Genomic DNA, 9879 nt, shown 5'->3' on the forward strand with positions numbered 1-9879 from the left:
AGGCTTTCTGGAGACGTTAGTAAAATTTCTATGTCTGCACACGAGTGATAGTATTGCAGTGCACAACTCTTTCTTGTTCTCTTTTATTATTTATGGTGAGCGCGTGATGTGTTTCCTAGTAAGAGCGTTTACTCGTAAGCGCGTAATGTGTTTACTGGTAAGCGCGTGATGTGTTTACTGGTAAGCGCGTGATGTGTTTACTGGTAAGCGCGTAATGTGTTTACTGGTAAGCGCGTGATGTGTTTACTGGTAAGCGCGTGATGTGTTTACTCGTAAGCGCGTAATGTGTTTACTGGTAACTGCGTGATGTGTTTACGGTTTAGCGAGTGTTGTGTTTACTGGTAACTGCGTGATGTGTTTACGGTTTAGCGAGTGTTGTGTTTACTGGTAAGCGCGTAATGTGTTTACTGGTAACCGCGTGATGTGTTTACTGGTAAGCGCGTAATGTGTTTACTGGTAAGCGCGTGATGTGTTTACTGGTAAGCGCGTGATGTGTTTACTGGTAAGTGCGTGGTGTGTTTACTGGTAAGTGCGTGGTGTGTTTACTGGTAAGCGCGTGGTTTGTTTACTGATAAGCGCGTAATGTGTTTACTGGTAAGCGCGTGATGTGTTTATTGGTAAGTGTGTGGTGTGTTTACTGGTGAGCGCGTGATATGTGTTTACTAGTAAGCGCGTGATGCACCTGCAGTCTCGCTTCCTGGAAGCCGGTATTCATTTCAGCAATCTTTGATGGGGTCGGACATACAGATCGCCTATCAAAACCTTCAGTGGAATCTCTCTAAATTACAGAACAACTAACATTCTCTAAATTTAAATATATTTTCTAAACTTGTTCAAGACGAATATTCTTGTGTCATAGGCCAAAAGCAAAATCATCTTCCGCTGTAACCAACATTTACGAGCTTCTGGGTGTGTTCTGTTATGTTGTTGGGGGAGGGGGCGGGGCTGTAGCCGCTGATCGTACATGCTGGGCAAGGATTGGCCGTCTTCTTTCTTTATTGATCCGCATTACAAATCATCTACCGATGACGAGCGGGTCGGAGGTTGGCTGCGTTTGGCAAGTACATTCGGAATGTAGTAAAGGATCATCTCTATACGAAAGTTGACGAAACCAACTTTAGAGAGTTCTGACTAAAGCAACCTAGAGCATTGCCGTGTAGTGTCCCGTAACAAGTTACTGTGCTGGTGAAGATGCTGCTCAATTTATACAGCCTTATTAATAAACTGGTCGAACTGGTTTTAAGGATGATTTAAGAATAGAAGATCGGATGTTGACTTTTAAACTATTAAATAATAAATGACTAAGACAAAATTCGTTATGATCAAAAGAAGAGTTTGACTATAGTATTATGCAAAATTAAGGCAAGGTAATAGCGGTAAGATTAGGATAAAAGTAATCGTTAAATTGTTATTTGTGCCTGGCAAATATAAGTCAGTTTTGCTAAAAACTGGATCCTCGAGCATGGCTAAACACCAACTACGCACGCTTAGTCAAACAATAAAAAGATCCACGTAAAGTAAATAAGCAAAATGTGAAATGAAAAGTGAAAGTAAATAGTTAACTGACGTGTCAGAAACGACTTTTGCATAGATTAACAATTTCTTCGTTACAAACTTTCTAATTTGATTTCCTGTACAATCTTTTAGGGAATTTCCAATATTCAATGCGCGTTTAGGGGAGATTTTCAGCATACTCCTGGATGTTTGACTGCTAACGGTTTGCAAATCCATCGTGTAATTGGTCAAAATAAATATTTCATACATATTTCTTTTTTCCGATTAAATTTGACATTTACAGGTGATGGGAACATCCAACCAATCACAACGTAATGGTTTGTGTTTCACTAGCACTCTACCTTTCCTGATGCTTGTGCGAGAGGCGAGGGGTATTTCATTGTCGATGGATTAAGTATCTCACATTTTTATTAAAACACTGTATTTTGGTTATTTTTGAGGGGGTGGGGGCTCAGAAAATTTCCTTCTGTGGTTTTTATCATGATCAGGGACGGATCCAGGATGTCAAAATTGGGGGTGGATGATGGCCGGATTGACAGTTTATAACCTGACCCAGTGGTTCTTGGTAGGTCACATAGATCTAACAATACTTCACGCTGAATTGGATTTGTCGCGTCAAGTCAAGCAGGCGAAGGCACATGGACATTACCTCCCGTCCCTCAGACATTAATTTCCTTCAAACAAAGTAACTTTCATTTTTTTTTTACTGGATATGCATCCAACCCATCCCTCCCCCCTCCTGTATCCGCCCCTGCTTGCCACAGGACTGCCCGTGATGTATCTGGTGATGAGATCATGTGCTAAAGACAGTGGGGAATTTTCTTTTCTTAGGGAAAATGTGGTCCTCCCTTCTTTACTCACTTGTTGATGCTCAAAGTGGTTTCTATTTGTTTTGAGTTGTCTAGAAAGTCGGGCGCGACTAGTAAACACTCTCTGTAAACTTTTTTGGAAACTAAATACAAAACCATGCAAATAAATAATCTTTAATACTTCATTGTCATTGCGGAAATTCGTAACGATAAAAGAAATGACAGAATGGAAAATGAGTGAGAATGTCGCGCGCCATTTCACTTCAAGGCTTTAATTTCCCGCGGAAACTAAAGATGATCAACTTCCGCTAGCAATTTGCTATTCAATTTTTAGCCCTACGGATCATCAAATATAAAACAATGTTAACTATATCAGAACGGGTATTTTAACATCGTGTAATAGTTACTTACAATATTCAAAAATGATATCTCAACTATTAATTCTTGAAATTATATACAAAAAAATTACACATATTATTATATACACATATAATTAGACATATTTCCAAATATCTCCAATAGTTCCAAGTATCTACTGTATTTAATGTTCCTTGAATAATCCCCATTATTATAGGTTTTCTTTGTTGGATTCTTTTTGCTAAATTGTCAAAGCCATGGCAGAACTTCCGTATGTCTTTCACATTTTGAATGTCATATTTTTTCAATTGCAAATAGTAAATCGTGGACAAGTCTGTGGACACATTCTGATTCAGCTTGCTCTTTCACTGTCTTACTCTAGTATTGTAATATGCAGTGAGCACTCTCAGTGAACACTGGGATAACAATAGATAAACATCTCCAGTATTGAATTCATCTCAGGTTGAGCTCTTCCCAAATGATGAGGCCCTCGTTGAGTGGCTGATCTTGACACATTATATCTTATGGTAACTATATTGTTCCCGCCATTTATGAATTATATTGAATGGTGTTTGTCTGAGTCACTTGACGACATGACACTCACACCATCTGTCACATCTGTTTCCACCTCTCCACCGTAAAATGCGCTGGGAGGGGGAATAATTGGTCCTCGTGTGAACACGCCCTGCAAGAGGAAGAAGTGCAAGGTGAGAAAAAAACAGTGATTGGTGAACTATCCAGGGGCGGTTCTAGCTTTTCGCTAAAGGGGGGGTTTGTCTCAGTGACAAAGGGGGGAGGGTGTAACTTTTTTGTTACATATGACTTTCTGGCAGCCCAAAGGGGGGGTTTAAGCCCCCCTAACCCCTCCCCCTAGATCCGCTACTGGGCTTTACAGACAAAGCTCAAGTTAGAACAACTAGATTCTACTAAATTCTATGTCAAATTGACTTTTTGCCTGAGGAGTGTTCTAAGGTTTAATTCACTATAGGCAAGTATCCAGGGTCGCAAAGGGAATACAAAGAGAGATGCAGAGATTCCATATAAAAAAAATCTATGGTTTTGTTATTCTCCAATAAAAAAGACTCCTTCTTGGAGGTCAAAAGGGCATTCATGTTCCCTGCAACCACCCCTAGCAACACGCCAGAACTACATTCAACTTTACTTGATAACTGAACATTTTAGAGAATGTTTGCATGCACCAAATTCATACTCACTCGTCTTTGTTGTTGCAGCCGCAACTCAGGGTGTCTGATAGGGTCGTTAAGAGGGTAGACAATCTGGAGTTGAGGCTGCGATTGAACTGGAGCTGAGTGTCGACGCCTTAATACTGCGTTCTCCTCTTGGATTCTCAGGCAATGTTCCCTGTACATCTCAACCTTGAACAAAAAAGAAGATTCTTTTGATATAGAGGTAGATACAGGGGGCAGATATCCACACTACTACAAAGTAAAAGCAATATCTCTCTGTTTGGTATAAAATAACAAATGAAGTCTCAAGCTTATGAGAGGACCCTCTAATCCTCCCCTGGGTTATAATCACTTTGAATGGTGGATAGGTTAAGATGTGTATAAAGAATGCATATGTATACAGGTAGGCTTGTTTGAGACATACAACACTACCTGAGTGCAAAATGTTGTTAACTATGACTTTGTGAAAGATGTATAAGAAAATCAATAAATACCTCTTGAGTCAATGTAGCTATAATCTCTTGGGCATTTGCCAGTTCTGCTTGTATGCACTCTTTCTCTTTCTGGACACGCTCCCGATCTCTTCTCTCACACGAGAAGTCTTCCTTGAATTGTTGCATCTATTGAATAGAAACAAGTTAACAATATATAATCCTTGAAATGATCACACACATACAGACAACATAAAATATGGTAGAAATTTTTTTTTACATTAGTGCACCTTAATTATGAAAATAAAGACATGCATAATATGCTGATCATATTTTTGCAATATTTAAGTGCCAATTAAAATCAGTAATTTAGATATATTTGGGATAATTGATTTGTATTAATACCAACCTGGATTTTCACGTGATCCAAGTCTTCGTTGTTAACATGTGTTTGGGCTGTTTGGTTGCCTTTATTTCTCAAGGCCTCTGCAAGTCTCATCACCTCAGTTTCTAATGCTAGAACATGACTTTTGGATTCCTCTAGCTTCCGTCTGGTTTCATTTAGCTCCTCTCGAATTTCATCTTTTTCTTGGTTGTGTTTTGATGACATTTGTTCATACTCGTCTCTCCATTTTCTGTTCACTGTTAAAGCCTGTGTTAACAAGGACATGATTTCTTTGTAAAAATACGTTGTCAACAGTAAAATCTTTAACTTAATTTATATACACGATTCTTGTTAAAACCGGTTTGGCCTGTGTGAGCTTGTAAACAAACCGGACAAGGCAGGTGTGAAACCTGATGTCCAAAGTCGAAATTTTGACGAAAAGCGATTTTGGCAACTATTATTTTGGACAAAAAGCGTGCCATAGAAAATACGTCAAATATCAACCATATTTCTCCAAGGCGTTCTTTGTGCCCACGCACGCATATAAACACAAAGCAAACCGCGAGTTAATTTAATTTTTTCGACAATATCTCAATATTCTACGCACTACTAAAAATATTTTGAGCCCTTCTCGAAATTTCTATGGGTTGGCGTGAATTAGGAAAGATATAATATTGTGCAAGAATAACGCGTTTTTTTGTGTGTGGCAAGCATAAATTTAAGTTTTTTTTAATAAAGACAGTACATGGAAGGCTCGTTATTTGTTTCATTTAATATAGCATCTTACCTCGTCCAACTGCCTCTCAAGGCGTGAATCATTCGAGTTTGCACTTGTAACAGAGTTAGACTATCGGGGGCAAATATATTCAAATTAGACATGAAATTTAGTAAGCTACACACAACCGAAACAACTTGACCAACGTTCAACCTAGTCTTACCGAGTTTATTTGCTCAGTAGGCAAGCGATTTGTCATGTCTTGTAGTATTGTCTCCAGCATTTCATTCTCCCTAGTGAACCTCCTGCAACGTTCCTGTTCATTTTGCAGCTTGACAAGTAAAGCTCTCTTTTCTTCCAGCGTTTTAAGGTAGGTCTTTTGCATTTCCGCACACTTCGAGCAACGAGATTTCAAATTGGCGGCCATCTTGTTCTATACCAATAAATGCTTGCTTCTGTCACAAAAAAGTCCCTTCTGAGTTTCGATAGATCGAGTTTCCTTTTCTTGGAATATTAATATCCTAGGGAATTTCTCTGTTCAACAAGTTTCGTTTGCTTCGGAGTAGCTTGTGTTTTGGAGTAGCTTGGGTTTTATATAAAAGAAGACGCGATTGTCTTTGACGTCATGATGACGTCCTGATATTTTTAGAATGACATAAGAAACCCAAATCTGTGGGTTTTCCCGTATCATCGTCGAATAACAAAGTCACGTAGTAAAAAATGGGATAACCAAAGCCCCGTAAAAATAAAACCTATTGAGTCGACTGGAATTTACCCAAAATATAGAGGAAACTTACACACAAAATTTACCCCGGATGATAGAGCTATGTTTTGTATTTTACGGGAGAGTTTTAGCACGAGACGATCACTTCAGCATCTCGTCTAAAATGATTTACAAAACACAAATCATCTCCAAGGCATGTGATTGAACCCCCAAACCACGCACGATTCGCACGTGTAAAATTTAGTCTCAGAATTTCCGTAAAAGGGGCACTGAACTAGGAGAGGCTAGAAATTTTATGTATATCCTAATATGGAAAAATACAAAAAGCCCAAATAGTCGTGATCGTGAACCAGGAGAATAAATACAATACACCAAAAACTGCCAAATTTTTGTCTTTAATAAGGGCAGATATGGAAGATATTTTGGTATTATTTATGACATACCAAATTGATCTGGGATTTTTTTTTTACATTTAATTCGCTTATCTACAAATAGCACGTCTATTGCGAACCGGAAGTGGACTTTCAGCCGTTGTGTTGGGTATTGCGATCGCGCACCATCTTGCTAATACACTCTTTTTTTTATATGAACCTTTTGAAGACTTCAAAGTTATCGAAGTCACACGGTCACATCAAATGGGGGAGGTAAGGAAAAGCTAGAGAAGGGGAGGAATGGGACAAGGCCTTCGGTGTATAAATGAAACTGTTTCATGGTATTCACCGGTAGCAGGAGACAGTGTTTTATGCGAGGGAAGCTTGGGGTCCCTCTTCCCCCCCCCCCCCCCTCCCTCCCCCCTCTTTGTCTTCCTGTTACTTATCACAAGGCTTACCATTCTCTCGTTGTTATCATCCTGTCATGATCTATTACGAAATAAAGGTTGAATGAAATCTCATAAAGTTGTTTTTGATGTCAATAAATGGTAAAAAACATCGAAACCTTATGATTATGACAACGGGAGGATGCCGTAAGCCTGTGTGCTTATTCCAGCGATCACTAGTATTGTCTCAGCGGAGGGTATCGTGTGATGTGCCATAATGATCTTAAGAGCTTACTTGCCATAGCCGTAGCAGGCCTCGAATTATTTGGGGGGGAGGGGCACGATACAGAAACATTAAGAAAACAATGGGGGGCACAGCCACGCCCCTACTGGTCATTTTCTTATAATTATTGAAAATACTGGGGGGGACGTGCTCAACCAGTGCCCCACCCCCTGCTACGGCCCGGCAGGAGGAAAAGAGGGAGATTTGATACTGCATCATCAGTCAAAGCCAGCATGATGCGGACGACCGCTGCATAGCATCGTAGTCTATAAATTTAAAATAATATAGGTACGCTTGTGTATAGGCGGTCATCGTTCCCAGTCATAATAATATAATCTCTAGGGCAAAAAATGGCAAGTTTTCCCAAAATAAGGTCTGGTTAACTTCGGTAAGCTTGAATTTTTGCATAGAGGTTCCTTATATTATGTTAACCAACATATCAAAAAGTGTTTTTTTTTCTAATGGATTCGTCTTCGAGATATGAGGCTTGAAGTGCAATTTTCAAATGTTAAAATTATGAGTTCTCTTCGTTTCTAGGGAGAAGTCGGGATCTGATCAGCAATTAAGCCAACTTTGCTCACTAATATCTAAATTTCCTATGTTCTAAATTTCTTTAAAATTTGGAATTAAGCTTTTGATCAGAGGAACTCATTGTATGCAAAATCTTGAGCTTATATATTGAGAATTGAAAATTTCACGCCATTTTTTTTGCTATGATATAATTTCAGTAATGAGCAGCTATAAGGGGTACAATGGTCGTCCATGACATCTCGGAGGCGCTTATAGTTTCATTCGCTGGTACGAGAAGGTTAAGTTATTTCGTATGCAAGTTTCGAATTTTCTTCAGCGAATTTTGCACATGAAGAAATAAAAACCGTGACCGTCACGCAAGTGGCCTGCTGTGACAAGGTAAGCGTCGTTGTACGGGCAAGGGATTATATTAAAGGACATGTATGAAGATAAACAGAAAAATCAAAGCATTTCTAACGTATTCAAACCTACGTGTGGGCAAAATTGTGAGACACAGACTAAAAACAGAAATTTCCCCCCTATTTCAAGTCCCACACTACCAGTCAAGTTCAGCTACCGATGACCCGAGACGGTATGCCTTGAAGTTTCCAGCAAACTCTAGCGACGGCGCTGTGACAGCCTTTGCTGACAGCAGTCTTGCTTGTAATTTGCACATTACAGCTTTTGCGCATCAGGAGAGTGCCCTTGGACATCACGTGGTCTGCTGGGATAAGGCGCGGGACGCGACAAGGTCAAGTTGAATGACGTCATGATATTACGACGTTCTAATACAACGCTGTTTCCGGATGAGACAGTTATGCAATGTCTATTTAGTTGTGCAATATCTTCTACGTAAGCGCTATGTTTTTAGATGATCGCTGCCTAATTTGGTACATCTAGCTTGCAAGCCGGCTTTCTAGTGGGTTTATTCGGAAATTCCGGTTTTTGGGATTCCTGTGGGTTTTTTTAAGCCACAGGGATCCTGAACCCCAAAAACATTTCCCAGAAAACACACAGGCGAGCCGGCTAACAGGTTATTGGAACATTAGAACTATCCAAGGCGTCTCAATTTTGCTTAAAATGAAATAAATACCTGTCGCGCTGTGTCGGTGCTCAAGGATCACTTCAAAACCTCTAGTGTGTATGCCCGAAAACAATATTCTACCTTTTCCGTGAACCCTTGGAATGCCTAATGATCGTAGTCTCTGCTCGTCGCTCGGACATTGGACGCATCTGGGTATAAGGGACAGTGCTGAAAAACGCAAGACTAGTTCCAGTACCGCGCGGTTAAACTAGCCTTTTTGTTTTGAAATGGCGGCGTTTTACCGGCGGACTGTCACATTTCGACGAATGCTAAGAAAACTAGACCAAACCCAAGGCTATAATTTTCTTTATGACTCCCTCATTATCAAACAAATGTGTCATCTTTTGTACAGTATGGTTTTAATGCTGTACAGTTAGTTAAAACAGCGACTGAAGTCAGCCTTTCGCACCTTTTACTCGAACGATTCAATACTACGATTGTGCTTGTTTTCGCCAGAGCCCGCGCATGCGCATACGTTATTCAGCACTGTCGGTATAAGGCAAGCTTCGAGAACAAGCGTGCGCTATAGGGCTCCGAAATGTTTGAATTCATTTTTATGCTTTTGGGTCAAATAAAAGTATGGTAAGGGTTAGGTAGGGTAACGCGGAGTTGGGTCGTCGGAGGCGGGGGAAGGTTTTACTTTACATGACCGAATGGGACAAACGACGTCTTAGGGAGGTGGGTGGGGATTTTTTCATGAACGAATGGGCCAAAGGACCCCTTTAGGATGGGAGGGGAATTTTCTGTTCTATAGGATAAAATGTACCTTGTGCGTTTAAATAGTCTTAAAATCTGTGGTTTTAAAAGTGAGGGAGGGGGTGTACTATAAGTGTACTATACAAATCAAATCACCGAAAACTAGACAAACCTAGGTTGTATGCAGTGGCGGAACAAGAGAAGGATAAAAGACGAGTTTCTTTTTGTTATTTACAGGGCCGTATCAGGGGGCGGGGCTCTGAGGGCACGTGCCCTCCCTCCCCCACCCCAACATTTCTCCCCTCCCCCACCCCCCTAGTAGTAGTATTATACAGTTGTAAGGAAATGACTAGTACAGCTGTGTCCCCAGCCCCCTCAAAATTTTCTTAATGTTCCTGTTTCAAGGCCTGCTACGGCTCTGGTTTA

General features: G+C 40.2%; 1 protein-coding gene and 1 long non-coding RNA gene across 2 annotated transcripts; both read right to left on the reverse strand.

Annotated features, from left to right (window-relative positions):
* Positions 1–2482: 2482 nt before the first annotated feature.
* On the reverse strand, positions 2483–6003 carry LOC5509625 (TNFAIP3-interacting protein 3). Its single transcript, XM_001630092.3, has 6 exons — positions 5623–6003; positions 5472–5531; positions 4709–4951; positions 4363–4488; positions 3896–4057; positions 2483–3366 (listed from the first exon to the last, which is right to left on the reverse strand). The coding sequence occupies exons 1-6, from the start codon at positions 5824–5826 to the stop codon at positions 3238–3240; spliced, it is 924 nt and encodes a 307-aa protein (XP_001630142.2). The 5' UTR covers positions 5827–6003; the 3' UTR covers positions 2483–3237.
* A 2132-nt stretch (positions 6004–8135) lies between these two features.
* On the reverse strand, positions 8136–9017 carry LOC116616623. Its single transcript, XR_004295398.2, has 2 exons — positions 8767–9017; positions 8136–8397 (listed from the first exon to the last, which is right to left on the reverse strand). It is a non-coding gene; the product is annotated as an uncharacterized LOC116616623 (long non-coding RNA).
* Between the last annotated feature and the right edge of the window lie 862 nt (positions 9018–9879).

This window comes from Nematostella vectensis, chromosome 12 (assembly GCF_932526225.1).
Source record: "Nematostella vectensis chromosome 12, jaNemVect1.1, whole genome shotgun sequence".
NCBI classification, from domain to species: domain Eukaryota; kingdom Metazoa; phylum Cnidaria; class Anthozoa; order Actiniaria; family Edwardsiidae; genus Nematostella; species Nematostella vectensis.